Genomic DNA, 19423 nt, shown 5'->3' with positions numbered 1-19423 from the left:
TAAATTGGTTCGACTCATTTATGTCCGGTCGCAAACAACGTATACTTGTTGGTGATAAGACTTCTGATGACTTTAATATGAACTGTGGAGTCCCCTAGGGTAGTTGTATGGGGCCTATTTTATTCACTCTCTACGTCTCCCGCCTCTTCAACATTATTTCTCAGCATCTCCCTTCCGTCCATGGTTATGCTGACGACACCGAGATTTACCTGTCCTCCCGAACTTGCTCTATCCATTCCGAAATTAACGCTGTCTCTGCGATTGAGATGTGCATTGCTGATGTTCGTTCTTGGTTTATTGCTAATCGTTTAATGATCAACGACGCAAAAACTGAGTTTGTAATTATTGGCACCCGCCAACAACTTGAAAAAACATCTATCGAATCTATTATTATTGCTGACACCCTTACTAAACCTTTAGAAAGCGTCCGGAACCTTGGGTCGTGGTTCGATGCCTATATGCGAATGAACGTTCATATAGGCAAGATTTGTAGCAAGGCTTTTCGCGGATTATACAACATAAGACAGATCAGAAAATTCCTTACTGTTCAATCGACTAAGACACCAGTCCACTTTATATCCTCACACCTTGATTACTGTAACGCATTTCTCTTCGGTCTACCTAAATATCAACTCGATCGCTTACAGAAAGTTCCGAATGCTGCGGCTAGAGTGATTTTTCAGATTCCAAAATTTGAGCATATTACACCTGCACTTATCGACCTACATTGGCTCCCAGTAACGTTCAGAGTTCAGTTTAAATTGCTCCTCTTTGTTTACAAGTCGTTACGCAACCAAAGTCCTCCCTACATTAAAGATCTTTCGTCCCTGAAACCAGCTACTAATTATGCTCTTCGCTCGCCTGTTCAATCTCTTCTGTTCGTTCCAAAAGCCAACTGCTCTTCACTTGGGGATCGGGCCTTTGCTCATGCTGCACCTGTTTTATGGAACTCGCTGCCATTAACTATAAGAATAAGTAATAGCCTCGCCAATTTTTAAAAGCAACTTAAAACATTTCTATTTAGGAAAGCTTTTAGTTTGTTGTAATAGTTCTAATGTTTATTGCCTTTGAATATTTTAACTTTAATTAGTATAGAACTTTAACTTATGTAAAGCGCTCTGAATATTGTGTATAGTTTTAGCGCTATATAAATTCCTTATCATTATCATTAACCTTGAAGATCAATCAGGTGCAAAGGTGCAGGTAATAAAAAGTATGTTGATACCATTGCAAACAGTAGTCTGAACGGTTCTGACACTTTACCAGGTGATATTAATATGAATAATAACCGTATCAAGAATGTACGTACACCCACTTCAAATACTGATGTCGTTAATAACGCATTTTGTGGTGCAACATACAGGACAAAAAGTGATAATACCCAATTATTGAGATTAGGAAGTGATAACAGATGGGATGCAGATCGTAGGACCATTTATGAGCTGAGTAGAGCACAATATGATGATGAGGCTGTAACCTTGGGGCAGATGAAAGATACCACAGATAAGAAAACATATATGAACAATCTGTTACCCCAAATATTGAAAATCAGGCTATTAATACCAGATTATCACAGCAGTAATAACAATGATAAGGATGCGGTTAATAAGAAATATGTCGATAGTAAAACCTTTATTCTGGATGTATCAGAAGGTCTTGATAAGAAAGGCAATAAGTTTATCATTGTGGCAGGCCCATCAAATTCAACAGATCCCAGTAATTAAGGGTATGTTTATACACAAGCAAGTGGTATATTGAAAACTGATGGTACAAGAGTGATGACTGGTAATTTGAATGTGAATAGCAGAGGTGTAATAATTAATGTCAAAGAGGCACAGGCACATGAAAGCACACATGCTGCCAATGTCAATTTTGTCGCCACAACTATCACTAATAGTAATGTAATGATGACTACTAATTATCAGAACTATGTTAATGATGGATTGAATCAGTCTGTTGGTAGTAAGATTTGAAAACCACATTTGCATACACTGTGAAGAAGTGGACAGTTCAGTGATGAGGATGACATTACAGGGGTTAAATTAATTGATAAGGACTTTCATCAGTTTAATGAAAAAACATATGAAATGAACTCCATTTGGATTTCAGCAAAGGGTATTATTCATCTCATGTTGGGTTGAATATGTATGCATTATCAACTGGTGAAAATTCAGTGGCATTTGAATTATACTTTCCCTCTGCATCTATTGATCATTCATTAGGTTATCAACTAAAAAATTTACAGATCATACGAGATCACTGGTTCATATACACAAGTGCAATAATGTAACACCTAACTATCTGTTGATGGATTTGGTATTGAAAAATAAGTTAGGTGTGGCTTATGCGCAGGATTTGGTCATACATGTTATAGTTTATGGCATCTCAGGGTATCATAATAATGTTCTGTTGTGTGTGTATGTTTGTGGAATGAAAATTATGAAATAAGTGCCGGTGCTCTTAATTTCATCACACTTGTTAAAATGACATAACAACGGTGTTACAGTAGGACCAGTTAAAATGGCGCACATTTTTCTTTTGACACAAATCATGATCGTATTGGCAAGGTAAGACTTTATTTAATGAGGGTAACGTTTGACAGTAATAACACCGATAAGAAGGTGACAGAAGGTGTTGTTCTTTTGGCATCAAGAATTATTCTGGCCGCACGTTTTGAAGACGCAGGAAATCTTACTGCCGTAAAGCATTATAGGTGTAATGACTGTAGAGTAGTATATGTCTCGTCGACTGCGTTTTAAATATGGACTTATGTGACGAAGGAGTCCAATACATTTCGCCAACTTTTTGCATAACTCCTCAATCTGGCGATTAAATGAAAGGTCGTGATCTAACGTGACCCCTAAAAGTTTGAAATCAGTTACATGTTCAATGTTTCTTCCTTTTAAGTTAATATCTATTGTGGAAGAGGCGACAAGGTTCCGCAAACGTTTCCCTGTTACCAGCATGGACTTGGTTTTCTGAGAGTTTATAGACATTTTGTTTGGTGCTGATCACTCATCTAAACGTTTGAGATCTTGATTGAGAGCGTATGTCAGATGAGGGACATTTTCCCAGCAAGAGGTTTTTGATAAAGTTTTATCACCAGCATAAACGTCTAGTGTTGAATCACGTATACTTAAAGGCATGTCGTTCACAAACAATAGGAAGAGAATAGGTCCTAAGATCGATCTTTGAGGCACTTCTTGTAACAACTGTTTACTGGTGGAACAGCAGCCACATATACGCACATATTGTTTCCTTCCGGTAAAATATGACCCAAACCACTTTAACGATAAATCATTGGCCCCATAAATATATAGTTTCTTAAGTAAAAGCTCGTGATTTATCACATCGAAGGCCTTTCTAAAGTCGAGAAAAGCTAAGCCAGTGATCATATCACAATCCATATTAAAGAGCAGTTCATCAGTTAATTTAATTAGTGCCGTTTCCGTAGAATGATTTGGTCGAAAAACTGTCTGAAGGTTGTAAGCAAATCGTAGCTATGTAGGTATTCGCAAAGGGATGTTGCGACGTGTCGTTTAAGTATCTTTGAAAGAACAAGTAATACAGAAATTGGTCGGTAGTTGCTTGTGTCTTCACGAGAGCCATTTTTGAACAAGGGGGTGAATTAAGCGGTTTTCCATGTCGATGGAAAGGAGCCAGTAGCTATGGAAAGATTCATAAGGCGACGAAGGGGGTGGATCAGAACAGAAGCTGCTAACTTAAGAACCTTCACACTGAGGTCGTCACATCCAATCGCTTTACTTGAAGGGATCTTGTTAATGAGATCAAGCATCTGCGTCTCAGTAATAGGTGGTATTTCAAAGGACTGGTTTCCTGACTTTGACTTTACAAACTCATGGAGAGCCACATCAAGATCTTAATCTGCGATGCACTGACTACCAGAGATAATCTGGGAAGCAATGTTGATAAAAGCGTCATTCATATATTCAGCAATTTCTTGTTTATCAGTTATATTATCTGTTATCTGTTATATTACTTTTAATATATCTGGTATTTATGAAATACAATTCAAAGATGGTTACAAAGGCCCAGGTAATAACGTACATCTGGATCCTAATGGTGTTGGTTCAAAAATCGAATTTGTTAAGATTAAAGACACAAGTGGTAAATGGGTTGACCTTAGTGTTTGTCATCTCATTAATGTAACTGCTGGATACAAAGAAAGTAAACTCTGGTGGGATGTTAGATGGTGGTCGTTACAGTCTACTTCTTATTAAAAAAAAAATTGGTTACATTAGTATAATCATGTATTATAGATAATAATAATAATAATAATAATAATAATAATAACGGTTTAGTATCAGTACATCCATGGTATAGCTCTTTGCCTGATATAAAATAAAAAGAAAAAATAAATAATAAATAAAAATACATAATTCTGAATTATGAATTTGTAAAAAGCTAGGTAATAAACAGTAAAATGTAATTATATAATATATACATTATCTAAAACTAGGCAAGAAATTATTCCGCTCTATTCCGGCAGCGCTCCCTTAAAATACTTAAAGTTTGCTTACTGAAGGATTTAAAATTACCACAGCATTTAGGGCAGGTTATCTATCAGACATGTGAGATCCTCTATTGGGGTCGCCCGAGTCTCCAGTGTTCTCTGAGCAGTTGTCGCGAAGAAATCGTTAAGTTCGTCTGGATCAAACCGCAGGGGCCTTGCCATTATAGATGGGTATTTTCGCTGGTAGTAATACAAGACAAAACAGAGTAATCAGTATACGTTGTTCCACCAGGTTTGCAAGGTCTTGAGGGACTAAAAGGTGACCCTGGTCCTCAGGGTCACATTTAACATTTACTGATTCCATTTAAAAATTCAAAGTTACATTATGAAGTCATTATTTCTGGTTATTGTAAAACCAGTGTTAACAATGATGTGGTTGCATTAGTTACACATTCAGATAAAAGACCATTATACAATACCATTTTTAGCTTAATCAACAAATAGGTAGTTTCACTGGTATTACAATACAATCACTTGATTCTAATCATAATCATTACAATTTCCTCAAATGTGATTGGTGCATTAGCAGCATTATTTTTCACTAATCATTCTGTAGAGTATGATCAGACAGTATAATCGGACAGTTTGCTGTAGTCAGACACCCGTAATCGTACAGTAGAAGTAGCCAATCATACTAAGTCTGCTCAGCCAAATCCACCAATCACAGAATTAATCACAATAACCATAGCAACAACTACTTATCCTTAGAAAAAATTAGGAATTTCTAAAATGGAGAAATTTTTTTACTTTAGACATTGTCCCTCGAGAGATATTTGACTTGAATGTGTATGTTGTTTTCGGAAATTGTAACGGTTATGATTAATTGGTAATAGGACTTCTTGTTGTCCAATTCTTTATGTAATCATACTCGTTATTGACAAATTGGACTCCCGCTTTACGGTCTTCCAATTTTGCTGATCACTCGTATGATTACAGACCGAACTGGACTCCACTCGGTCCTATTACCATTATTAATTATTCTTATAGTATTGAAACTAGTAGTGGTAAATTTAAACCAAGAGATACTCAATTAATGGTCCGAAAATTAAACTAAATAATATAAACATATAATGTATGAGCATCATAAAGATAAGTGTTATAATTTCAATCAAATAGATAAATTATTAAACAAAAAACGCAATTAATGAAATAACATCATCGTACAATTACCATCATAAGAAATTGTGGTTGTATAAAAAGCCTATGAGAGGTTTAAGAAACTAAATCTATTATGTTATTTCTCATCATTTGTTTAATAGTAGCTGGTACTGTAGCTGGTGGGGCAACAATGAATCCCATCATACTAGGCATTATACCTGGTTCTGGGTTGATATTAATAACATACTGTGAAACGAAAGACTTTAAAAAAAAATCGAATTATGTCGGCTTGTTTTTACTACCTATGAAAAGACACGTTGAATTAAGGTCCTTCATGAAGGAATGTCATTTGGTAAAGAAAGTTATTTGGAGTAATAAAAACTATAGACAATATTGTTATTGTTATGTGTCCATTGGTTGATGCTTTTGAACAGAAGTATAAAAAGAAGTTTTATACTGTGAAGCTTCTTCTTTTTCTTACATGACTTTATTAAATCGCAAGTAATCCATGGAGCACGCTTTCTAGTTTTTATCTGGCCCTTCGGGACACACTCTTCTATTGTTGTGAATAACAAGTCACACCATGCAGTCCAGTCGCTATCGATATCATCTTCCAAGAGCACAAGATACCATGGTATAAGGAGTGGTAACTCATGTAGAGAAGAATAGTCTGCTATGGAATAAAGATAAGTCAACTTGTTGGTCTTGTGGCATTCATAAGGGGATGTCTGAATAGCAAATGCAGCAACGGAGAAACTGAGAAACGTTTGCACATTTTGGCCATAAAATAATGATTTCCTTATGTATGGTGACCACGCATGTGAAAGTGAGTAAGACGTCGTCAGCAAAATTTCAGATTCTATCAAGTGATAGAAACATCCAACAGCCAAACACGTCAGGCGAGTCTATTTCACGTCTAGAGAGCATAGCTGGTAAAGTTGTCACAGTAATGTTTACTTTCTTAGACAAACACACCAAGAAACGCACGCATTAAGCTAAAAAGGTTTCATGATAAAAATAGCAAAAAACTCTACGATGAATTCAGATATCAAAGTATTGTCATTTGTTTACACCTTATCAAGCTGGAATATTCTTAATCAGATAAACTCTTGAACTAAATTAGCCGCCGCTTTTTTTCCCAGTGATGATGAAACAAAAATAGAAGACACAATTTATGCATTCTAACCAATAGTTTAGCATCTCTCTCCTGAAAAAATTCAAATTGCAACAAAACGGAATTCGTATCATTCAAAAAAATTAACGGCGGATGTATTAATAGTGAAAGATTTGATAATGTACGTTTACAATGAATATTCAGCTTCAAAACCCGAGTTATAAGAATTTCGATTTGGTTTCTGGTTCAACCACACTTTGAATTCTTTTTATCATTGTGGTTTTGGTAGATCGAACGCAACCCCTACAGTTGAACAGCTAATACCGGACTTACGTCTCGTTTGGAATGAATTTCGCTAAAGATGAGTGATGGAGAAGGAAATGATGTGAGTACATGTGGTAAGTTTACTGCAGTGCAAAGAAAAAAAGGCATTGATGATTAATGAATATACAGCAACATAGACCACGGAACCTGGAAATCAAACGTGATCCAAGGTCTTTAATTTTTAATTTGTTTTATGCGCGCGGTCACTTAGTGAAAAGATTGACGTTTCACAACAAAGTAAATTCATGAAATAACTTAGCTGCCCCTGGTGATTTTGAGATGTGTATTATTTTACTTTGGTCGCTTCGTCTAAGCTAACGACAGTGCCAGTGTTTGGTGTCTTTCCACCCAAAGGTAAGATGGCGCTGCTTTTTGGAAATTTATCCTTTTTTAGTCTTTCCCTCCCTCATTCGTGATTCAACATTAAGAAAAATCATATCTTCACTTTTTTTACAGTCGTAAGCAACGTAGTTCCGTTCTATGGCTGATAGGAAAAAAATATAGATGATGCAAAAAAGAGTGTGTTCATGAGCACGTATTTTCTTTTTAAATTTCTTAATGATCGACGAATCGTTATTTATGATAACCTGTGAAAGGAAAATATTTTAAGAGGACGTGTTACTGTTGTCCAATTGAATGTCATGTTATGGGCAAAATATGAAATTAGCTTTTTTCTTGCCGTTGATATCATCTTTTCCTAAGCTTCTAAGCTTCAAATGTGGTTTACAACTAACACGGGATTTTAATGACATTTCTGTCTATTGCGGTTTTTGAGAATACATTTTTTCATTTGATGAATGTTTTGTGTATTTCGGCGATTCCATTTAGATCCGGCACACAGGGGTATTCTTGGTAGCCAAATGGGGAGTTACACGGAGCAAGCGAGTTGTCTTTAGCACATGGTGTTTTGAAGGGGGATGAAACTCTATCTTTAAAGCCTGTTAAACTATAGGCCATCGACAATGAACATTCTATTAGTATAAGTGATAGCAACGTGAAAAGAAACTGAGTCATCGAAAGCTTATCTTCAAGTGTTTCGGATAATAAAATACCAAGAACTCGGGTTTGCCTTCGTTGATTTTGCCATTTGGTTTGAAATCAGGCAAACAATTAAGACGCCTGCGGCCTTAAATAATGAGGAAAAGTGTGTGTTGAGAATTTTTTTACCATGTGATTGAGTGTCGTGGTACTCTCTGATTTTATTCCTCGCAAGCAATCACTTAATATTAAATGTTGGTGGAGTATGTCATAGTTACTGACGTCATTTTATTCAAGTTCCTCGATGGATCACGGCAGAGAGCCAATCGTAACATCTCTAGTATGGTTTTTTTTCCTTTCTTTTTTCATTTAGATAAACGGATGTATTAACCAAAATTTTACAGGCGCATTTTTCATAGTCAGAGAGCTTCAAAGGACGGAAGGGAGTAATTTTGGAATTTTTCTGATATGGTTGTTGTAATTGATATAAATAATACTTGTTTGAGAACGTGCTCTATGGTTGCGTAATTGCCACTGAGAGTTCTAAACGCAGCCCTCATTCTGGCTGCCGTAGTTTGACAATTTATTGAAGTCACAGGAAACTGATAAAATAAATAAATAAAAATTAGATAGATAAAAATATAAATGCACGAGTGAAAATATAAGCCACGACATTCCAGCCTGAGATTTTGCGATCCAATTGCGTTGGTTATCGTTCACCAAGTAAGCTATGAAGCTTCTGAATTGGGAAAACGTTAACTTTAGGCTCATGCGATAAAGAGACGAATGAATAAACAAAGATTACTACGTTTGACGTTTTATGTATCAAACATATTTCTTATTTCTTATCTTTTGTGATGCACGTGTGACAAAATCCGTATTTTCGACTTATCGCTGTCATCGAATTTACTTTACTTATTTTTTCTCCTCTTACTTTCTACTGGGTTTTGTTCGACCCCTTCATCAAAAATTTCTAGAGTGAGAGGGCAAGCCTCGTAGCCACAAAATTTACAGAGGAGAAATACTAATCGTTGGTTGTCAAATTTTAAAACTTAAAAGTTAAATGAAAAGAGAAGTTGTCAAAAAGCTGTCAATCTACTGAAATAAGTAAACAGAAGCATCTTACACATATTATACGTTTTATCAATAAGATGACGAAACTGATTGAAAAAGTAGACCTCAATTTTGATAAAATCTGATTTGAGAATTTTTATGACACATGGTTGAAAAAAGTTTCCTGAATCCACAATTTCAACAACCAAACTTTGGTAGTCCTAAGGAAGCCACGTGTCAGGTTATAAAGTAAACGATAGCAAATGGAAAAGTAATTGCCCTCGCATTGGTAACAATTATTTAAGCAGTGTCATTAACTTTTTGGGGAAAAAAATGTATACAAACGTGACAAATTCAGAAATACGAACCTACTGTACTCGTTTGATATGATAATCATTTCCACGAGGCGTTTTCGACGGATTTAGTTGATGAGGCAGAATTTGTTTATTATGTGAAGCAACCTTAATATCTAGTAAAAACGTGGACAATGTTCGCTTTTTTCCTTGTCTCTGAATTGCTTGCTGTAACACCGACACGCTCGTTTTAATGCCTTTTTAGATGCACTATATATTGAAAAAGAGAGAAATTATGGCTGACATAATTCAAAATTTTAATTTGCTTTTACTGCCAATCGAAAATAGCACTTCTGGGCATTTTGTAGGTATCAGTTAACGATATTCAGACTCAAGGTGTCTTAGAATTTAAAGTAAAGAACCAAGTTTCCCCGACCCAAGCGATAATTACTATGGAAGATGCCGGTTTATTAAGAAAGGCAACTGTTCCGATGCCTCCAGTCTACACGTTTACGGACACTGGCAATAACTATCGTAAAGATCGGTATCGGACAGATTCATGTTTTCATCGTTGATATCGGTGTTCTTAATTTAGGTAAGATAAAAGTCCCTCTTTGTCAAGAATGTAGAATGTTGTAATCCGTTTTTTAACAACAGCAATTTATCGGTTATGAGATACATTCTTCCTAGAGAACGATGAAATGAAAGTCATCGATGAAAATCATGACAACTTCGGAAAAGGCGAAATGAATCTCGGCGGACAATAATCAGATACAGATGATAAATGTTTTTCTGCACGTTGGTTAGTCGCTCGGCTTCCTCTCGTTTGATCGCAGTGGCAATTAAAATATATTAAAATTTTACACTGCCAATCATTATCAACTGAGCTTGCATTCAGTTCATTTTTTTCACTGGGTTTCCCGAATTATGTTTATGAGGATTACCTATTTTGAAGCTCAGATGTTAAACAAAGGGGTTTGTGGCTATGGTTGGCAGTAAATGACTAGGTAGTTAATCATTTTAAGAAATTTTGGTTTCACAAAGCTGCAGCTGTTTGCTCATTCAAGATGGCTTTGAGGTTTTTTGCCAGTGTTTTGAGGTTGGTGAGAACGTTTTATCCGATTTAGAACCAAAGAAGGGAAATGCTGACTTTAACACTAATTACAATGTAGCAGCGAAGGTGGATCTAAAACAGTGAACAATTTTGATAACTTAGGTAAGGTGGATGATCTCAGTTTTTGTTGAGTGTTATTTCTGTACGTGCTATCACTTTGACGGAAAAAAAGAGAAATACGCTAGGAACTCGTTTTAATTGTTCTCAGTAAAGGGGAAAACATCAATGAATAATAAAGCCACCGGCGACGTTGGAGGCTTTCTGGTTTTGCCCAAATAGCGCATGCAAAGATGCTTTTTTAACGTAACTAAAAAATATATATCTCCAAATTAAGAGAGAGAACATGTACGTCTGGTGAGTGGCAGTTCAATCTCGATAAGGTGAAGGATATTGTATCAACCTTGCTAGAGTTTCCCTTGTTTTTCTCGAAATGCGGTCAAAGTTTTAAATTAAAAGTATCGTCACTTCCTTTGGTTGAAATAGTTAATTCTGTGTTCGGTTTGTTAAGCAGTCAAAGACAGAAAATGTTGTAGAAAGGCTAATTATTTGGTAAACACTTCACATTTCGGGGGAGGAAACATTTCCAGGTCCTATCGCACTTTTTTCTGTTAGAAATTTTTATGAAACAATTGTTTCTGAAGTCCTCAAATTATTTTTATTATCTTCGTGGTATAGAATGTAAGTAAATGGCTACGTTTACTTTTTGACTGAGGTATAAACTTTTGTTCAATTTTCGTTGAGTTTCGCCTTTGTAAGATTTTTTTTCCTCAATTGGCTTCATTACCCTGGCATTTACATTAAAAGATAGGAATTGTACAAAGAGGCTTAGCCGCCGGCCACCTTGTGGTTCAATAAAATCCGAAAGCATTTGCGCGATAAGGGCACAACTGTACTCAATCTGTGACACACGGATAAATCGAATGACAGATTTTGAAACATTGCTCAATTTGACGTACAAACTTTTCCGGTTTCCGGCCGTTCTCGATTTAGCCTATCTTGAAAGGTTTATAGCAGTGCGCAACGAGTGAAAGATCGCGGACTATCCACCTTAATTATAATTGGGTTTTCACTAAGGTACGTTTCATTCTTTTCTTAGTTTTCGATCGGAACCGAGTTGGAGTGATTATTAGAAAATATTGTGATCATAGATACTTTGAGGGAAGGCTGAAAATAATGACAAATAATTTAAACCAGACGAAAGTAGGTCAACGCATAATTAATGGTGAGATATAGCCTTTCTTTGGAAAAGTATAGGATGATTCGCAATATTTTTGTGCTAAGCCCACGGATTGAATGGCTATTTATGAGTGAGGGTTGTTCCATGGAATACCAAGGGCCATCTTTTTTCTGTAAAATCCTTTTGAATGCCTTCCCAAATCTGTGGAACCTAATTATCTCGATATGAAAGAGAAGCTTTAATAACCGCTTTTATCAAGAAAAATGGTTTCGAAATATTTCATATTTGTTCCGTTCTTTTAATTTGTAGATAATTTGCACACAAGATGTGATGAAAAAGAAGCTCAATTACCGCTTTTATGAAGAAAAGTAGTTTTGAAACATTTCATATTTGTTGAATTGTTTTAATATGTAGATACTTTGCACACAGGATGTGAGAAGTTCGTTAAAGCTTTAGAGCGTAGACATCAAACTTTGGAATACGCTTTTTAAGCCTTGAAAGAATTACGTGACTCTTTAATAAACCTTTCGGTGGTACAAGACAATAGCGGGTTTTCTAGACTGAGCTAAGAAAACACCGACCAGACAATCAAAATCCAGTTACTGGCCAGACAAAGACATTATTATGATTCATACCTAATAGGATATCCTACCTTTCATATAAGATTTATTTTATGTCGACCTGTGTCTTTTTAAAAAAACATATGTTGCAAAGTAAGCGTCCTTAAAGAATCATCAAATTAAAAAAAAACCGCAAAACATAATAAAAAAGGATAAGAAATGGCAGGATATCACTGATGACAGCATGGACGGAAGCATGCCAGAATGGTGACGTCAGTGTCAACGTAATGTCCTTTGAACAACTTCAGAACACAAAGTGACAATTAGGAATGTAAAAGGGGAAGCTAACCTTTGTTTTGAAAATTTCCAAAGATTCAGGATGTGGGAAGGAGTAACGATCCGTTAGTTTTTTTGCGATGTAGGCTCATTTCTTCCAAATATAAGACAACAGTTCCTCCTATAAGTGAAACAACAATTTTTGGTGGCAGGCTTAGTCAAAGTAGCCGCAAATGTCAGAAAATTAGCAGACATTTCAAGATTATCGAATACATGTGATGTGTTCAAGTAGCGCAAAATAGGGAATGAAATATAGGAAAGTCATCTTTACAAACATTTGCAACCATATTAATTGGCGTGCAAAGTAATATCCAGAAAATTTTTGAAGAATTTAAAGAAAAGGTTTCCTAAGGGGACATTCGGCGAGAACATTGATTGTTAAACCCAAAGATAATGAGAAATTGTAGAATATTGCTGGCTAGTAACGATGAAGCCATTACGATATTTCAGTAATACGACAACCATTATGTCGCCGAACACGGAACTTAGTCACATTTGTCCCTGTTCGAGGGTCCTTACCATTTGAACTAACGTTAAATCTCACAGGATTGCTTATGTCATTTTTAATTTCTATTTCTTAGCTTTTTTACATTTGCATATTTTTTATACCTCTATTGTTTTGGTGTCCCGTTCGCGTATTGTTTTTTGGGCGTTTATACACTATGGTTTTTTCAATAATTTCTTCTTATCCTGTAAATAACGTTTCTTCATTTTTCATTACTCAATAAAGAGAAAGAGTTAGGTAAAGAGGAAAATTTATAAAAGTGTTAACAAACCCTACTGCACCATCGAGCGAAGAAAGATTTCTCCAGCGGATAACATTATCCACGCTATAAACAACCAGGGCCAGAGCTATTGAGAAAAATAGATTGGTTTCTTTTTTTTCTTCTTTCAGAAGATGGCGGGCAATTTAACTATGTTTTCAAATCGCACAAGTCAAATGAGCTGCAGACAGGAAATATTGGACAGCAAGTCGTATCACTATGATCTAAACATCTCTATTATTGTGATAAACACACCGTTTGCCATATTTGCTGTTCTAAGCAATCTCTTGATTGTAATCACAATCGGTAAGTCTCAAGAACTTCGAGTCCCTGCGAACATTCTTCTTGGTAGTTTGGCCGTTACAGACCTGCTAGTTGGTTTGATTACTCAGCCTCTGTTTATTACCTGGCGCTTGATGTTACACTACCCATCAACCATCTGTAACTCCGAAGTCGTTCATTCTCTATATGAATGTTTCCTCCATTTGTGCGCGGGCGGCTCTTTCCTCAGCCTCGCATACCTCAGTACCGACCGTTTTCTGGCAGTATCCAAGCCGTTACATTACCGTGCTAACGTCACAACAACACAAGCCGCGCGTAATATGGTCATACTGTGGCTTGCATGGATTGGTATCGTTGTTCTCCGCTACTCGGGTATTGACGAAGAAACCAATCAAACCATTACTTCGGTCATTGCTGGTACTTTGGTAATATATCTTGTTGCTGCTCAGATAGCCTTGATAGTCAGCGTCAAGCGCAACAGTATTCATGATTTGCTTTCAGAGGGAAACGCTACCGTCATCGCTTCGAAAAGAGAAGCACGAATTGCGTTAACCATTGTTTACATTTTCTTAGCTCTCCTGGTTTTCCTCCTCCCCGCTGTCGTTGTTCAAATTGTTTTGGGCTTCACCAGCAGTAATAAGAGTAAAACCGAGTTGAACTTAGCCATTTCAGCTCTTTTGATAAACTCTTCTGTAAACCCACTTATCTACTTCTGGAGAGGCCGAGACCTGCGCAAGGCAGCACGTCTTCTCTTTCTGGGCCCTACGACTAGAGCAGGCGATAGCAGATTGTCGTCTAATAGCCCTGATAAAAACAGCGGTGATAACAGTGGAAGGTCTGTTGAGGAAACTGTGTAGATAAATTATGTTAAAAGAACCCTCCCTATGACAAAAATGTAAAATTGCAATAGAAATTCAGAGATACTGTACATATGTCCTAGTTTAAAACGATTTCAAACCAATTTGATGTTTCCTCTGTGTTCCAGCTACCTTACCATAATCTTAAAACAAAGTAAAAATTAAAATAATACAACTTATTTGAAATTAAGTCAAACTGAAATCAATTTTAACCTCGGCATTTCAGTGTTAAAACATAGTCCTGCCTTTTACACTATCTTAATAGTGTTGGAACACTATCTTGATACAACGAGATTTAATTGTGATTTAGAACACTGACATTGCTTGACTGGAGTTAAATGTTTTGTAACTGAATCGCGAAAGGAAACCAAGGGTACTCAGCGGGCTTTATAAACGTCTGTAGATACGCTCTCCCAAAGAAAGGAATCGCGAGTGTTTTCAGTCCATTTAAAGAGATAAAAACAAGGTTGCTTTCATCTTTGTTGTCGAAGGCTTCAGGTTCAACTGAGGGGACAACCACTTTTTTCCTACCCTAAATCGGGCGTTGACGAACTCAAAGTAGGGGTTGAAGTTGATAACTGCAAAATCCAGACTCGACGCATTTGTCTCTGTGTGAGATATATGTGTGAGATATATGTACGATATATGTGTGAGATATATGTACGATATATGTGTGAGATATATGTACGGTATATGTACTGTCAATAATGAGAAGATCAAGTGAGGTGGTGTGAGATATCTCACATGAGCTATGCACTACTGATGCATTTATGGCTAACAATAGTTTTCACTTTATCTGCCCCACCTTTTGATGTTATAAATTTTTTCATTATAAAGAGAATTCTAACAGGTTTGAAGCAGATTCATGTAGTTGTGGGTTACGATGAAATTTTAACATTTGCATTAATAAAAGTTTTAATCAGTCTGATATGAGACTAATGATATTTTTTAATCCAGCGCAGAGACATGAGATGGAAACATTTAATATCCAGTTTCTCCTTTTTTATGCCATTGGATCAGTTTGCTAGTTTTTCCTCTCCTATTGATAGGAAGAAGAAGCAATGAAATGTTACAACTGTAACACTGTGGTATGTTTGATTTTGGATTAGCGCATCTTTTTTTCTGTAATTCCTGTTGTTACAAACAGGACACTCGTTTTACGTAGTCGTCGAAAATATCCAGACGTCACCGTTAATATAAACGGTATTGTTAGTAGAACAGAAACTGTCAACCTCACTACCTGAGCGTAACAGAAAACCGATGCAAGTAAAGGGGTGATATCTCTTGGCCTCTTTACCCAACTTAAAAAAGAAAAAAACCTATCGGTCTTAGTTGTTACAAATAGATGTTGTATTTTTCGCAAAGGAAATTCGGAAAAAATGCTATGAAGCCATTTCCGAGATAAATGGCACCAATTTCTAACAAGCGTCCACGAAATATTATTATGAAAAATACTCTTGACTCGCTAAGCTGTAGTTCCTCCTCGATACGAGGAACTAGTCCCAAGTTTAGCACAATAGCTAACAACTGCGATGTACACTGGATAAGAAAATACATTTCCAGTCCTTAACCAATACCCGCCCACAAAAAGCGGCCATTGCACCTAAGAGAAAGAGGCTTGACTTAAGTTGGTTTTTGATCGATGGACAAAACCGTCATATAAGGGAGTAGCCTTCAGTTTCAGTTAAAAATGACAAATATTTTGGGAACTATGTCATCAAGTCCCCTTCAGAAATGGCTGGCGAAGGAAAAAAAGAACAAAAGAACAGTTTTTCAGAGAAACTGCCTTTATGCAGCGACTTGTTACTCACAGGAATGTGCTAAGTATGAATGGTTACTTGGACAGGTCAGAACCAATTATGCTAATCCTGGAATATGTTTCTCATAGAGATCTTTTTCAGTGGTTGAGAAACAGAAGACTACAAGTAAAGTTATTTTTCAACGTCAACAACAGGCGCTGTAAAATTAAATCAAAGGCTTTGGACACTTTGCAAGGACTAAGGTGTAAAAGATCATAAAAGTCGCCTCTACTTATCATGGAAAATGTCTGTGTAAAGGAGACGCAAGCTTTTTTATATTAACTGTTTGAACAAGCTGATATGGTAAATTGTTTGTGACAGAATGTTTTACTTATTCCAGAACCAATGCAAAAAGGGCATTGATCGCGTCATTTTTGGTTCCGTGGCCGATCTTACAGATGGCGGTAATGAGTATAATACAATCGAACCTGAATTATACCGTATTAAGCGGTTGTCCTGTATTAGGCCGTCATCCTGTATCAGGTGGTCGGTTGCCAAAGTCCCGAATATGTTTCCCCTTAATTAATGTAATATTTCTTTTTAAAGTGGATACCTCTATCTAACAGTCGCGGTCACCCTTTTACTAAAAATTGATCAGTATGCCAACGACGTGATGGCGCACCCCACACGAGAAAATTCAGTGCATCTCTGGAGGCAAAGACTGCAGATTTGTACGAGCACATGTGCTAGAACCTTACCCACTCTGGGAAAGATTTTACAGAAGTTGGCAAGAGGCAACAGCACTTGACACTTAACACAATTACAGTAAGTTGGCTTTTTTTTTACATCGATGATTTACTTGACTGGTGGAGACACTTAGCCAAATAACTTTTATTTCATAATTATCTCAAATAGGGTATATCTTAACAAACGTTTTCCATGGATACCAAATAGTCAATTCAAACACAACACGAAATCCCTGACATAAGAAAAAGAATCATGTAGATGAACTTAATTAACTGATTCTGATCTCGTTATTGTTCTTTTTTATTTATTTATTTTTTCAAATGGTCTCTTGTGTGTGCAGAGATAAAGCGCTGTTTTTTGCCGAATCATATGTATTAGTGCCGTAGTTACTACAAGTTTGTAACAAGAATGGCCTGTCTAATGAACTGGATCTGACCGCTGAAATTGAAGGGAATGAAAGTGCCTGGCTAAGACTTGAGGACAACTAATGGTCAGCATGGCTGATGATGGACCAGGATAACGTACGGTAAATATTATCACCCATATATGCATATCCTCATTTTTCATGTCCCGAACATGATCAGAATGTATGGGTCATTAAAGAAATTTAGTGATCAAGGTACTGTTGCTAAATTCCATTTTTCTGGTAGTGCTGCTTGATGTATCAAAAAATGTTGTAATACAAAAGGTACTTACAATGCCCATACCACAGAACAATACTTAACCTATAACCTTTTGGAACAATGGTGGCAAACAGGAGGTGGCAAAAAAATATCCGAGAATTTTAATGGAATCAGCTACAGAAGAGCCAAACAGTGACATCCATGTAGCTCCACCAAAACGAGTTCTTGAGCAAGACGAAGAGGAACTAAAATAACTCAATGTTGCAGAACTTGTTAAGCTCCTTTTGAATATAGTTAGCTACCAACCAAGTCTATGAAATAAAAATGATTTAAAACAAGAAATTCCAACTTTTCCTTGTTACCCGATTGCTAGGTTAGTATCCTCCAGCACTTTTTATTTTCCTTGTTGTTTGATTTTTGTGTTATTATTTCGCGTACCTTTAGTTTTTCTTGTTCCCGATTGTTGAGTTAGTATCTTGTGCACTTTTATTTTTTCTTGTTATCCAATTATTACTTTATTCTCTCGCACCCTTTTAAGTTTGCCTTGTAAATAGATGTTACGTTAGTATCTTTTGCTCTTGTTAACTTTAGTTTTCCTTGTTTTTCGATTGTTACGTTGGGTTCTGTTGTTCTTTTTAGTTTTCCTTGTTGTCCAATTGTTTGTCACTATCTCGCGTACCGTTTTAATTATCTTCTTGTCCGATTATTCGATAGCATTTTGCACACTTTAAGTTTTCCTTAGTAATCGTTGTTACGTTTGGTTCTCTTGCACTTTTGGTTTTTCTTGTTGTTAGATTGTTACGTCAGTCTCTCGAATTATTTTAGTTTTCCCTGATGTCCGATTGTTTTGTTAGTATCTCATGGTATTTCAGTTTTCCTATTGTTTAATTGTATCTCGCAGTCTTTTAGGTTTACTTGTCGTTTGATCGTTAATTTAGAGTTTTGGACACTTCTTGTTCATATTCGTTTTTGTGCGATTGTTACGCTAGTATCTGCACACTTAAAGTTTGCTTTTCTTTCCGGTGGTGTCTTAGACACTTTTTGTTTTCCTTGTTGCTCAACTTTTACGTTGGATTCTCGTGCACTTTTAGACTCCATCGTTTTTCCAGCTTTACGTTGGTATCTTGTGAAATTTTAGTTTTCTTTGCTATCCTATTGTTATATAGATATTTCGAAAACCTCCATTTTTCCTTGTAGCTCAGTTATTTCGCTATTAATTTCGGGGTCTAAGTTTCACTTGTTTTCTAAAAGTTAAGTTGGTACCTCGCGCACTTTTACTTTTCCTCGTTGGCTGTTTGTTATGTTTGTTAGGTCAGGTCAGGTTTTATCTAAGCCTGCTATCGGTACCATGTAAACCGATACCACCTGTTGCATGAAGTCCCAGCTGTGGGGTGGCCTTAACAGGGACACATAAATCTCTGTTTGGTCCCCGACGCCACGCTAAACCCACCTGTACTGTGTCACTTTGGGAAAGGGACCTTTGCAGGTGTCCACAGTGTGAGTGGTTTACCCCGCACCTTAAGTTGAGGGCGGAAGTCAACGGCGAACCACCACTTGCTGCCTTACGGACCGGAGGTCTTTGTCAAGACCAAAGGCTGAGGGAGTGAAAAACACAAACGTTTGGTTTGTGCTTGAGGGCTGGAGGTCTTTGTCAAGACCAAAGGCTGAGGAAATGAAGAACACAAACGTTTGGTTTGTGCTTGGAAGGAAGTCACAAACATGGATAAGCCTGGGGGTTGAAGCCACAAACATCGACAAGCTTGGAGGTTGAAGTCACAAACATTAACAAGCCTGGAGGTTGCAGTGGCTGGTAGCCACATCTCATTCTCA

General features: G+C 36.6%; 1 protein-coding gene across 5 annotated transcripts; it reads left to right on the top strand.

Annotated features, from left to right (window-relative positions):
* Positions 1–7323: 7323 nt before the first annotated feature.
* LOC131798812 (adenosine receptor A2b) lies at positions 7324–15412 on the top strand. 5 transcript variants are annotated; one of them, XM_059116473.2, is made up of 2 exons: positions 7324–7424; positions 13477–15412. In XM_059116473.2, exon 2 carries the CDS (start codon positions 13480–13482, stop codon positions 14482–14484), a length of 1005 nt encoding a protein of 334 aa, XP_058972456.1. In that variant the 5' UTR covers positions 7324–7424; positions 13477–13479; the 3' UTR covers positions 14485–15412. The 5 variants fall into 5 exon arrangements, with proteins under 5 accessions (XP_058972456.1, XP_058972455.1, XP_066021736.1 ...); XM_059116472.2 differs by lacking the exon at positions 7324–7424 and adding an exon at positions 9849–9989; XM_066165639.1 differs by lacking the exon at positions 7324–7424 and adding an exon at positions 10544–10610.
* Positions 15413–19423: the final 4011 nt, after the last annotated feature.

This window comes from Pocillopora verrucosa, chromosome 4 (genome assembly GCF_036669915.1).
Source record: "Pocillopora verrucosa isolate sample1 chromosome 4, ASM3666991v2, whole genome shotgun sequence".
NCBI classification, from domain to species: domain Eukaryota; kingdom Metazoa; phylum Cnidaria; class Anthozoa; order Scleractinia; family Pocilloporidae; genus Pocillopora; species Pocillopora verrucosa.
This window is presented reverse-complemented; position numbering and strand designations above follow the sequence as displayed.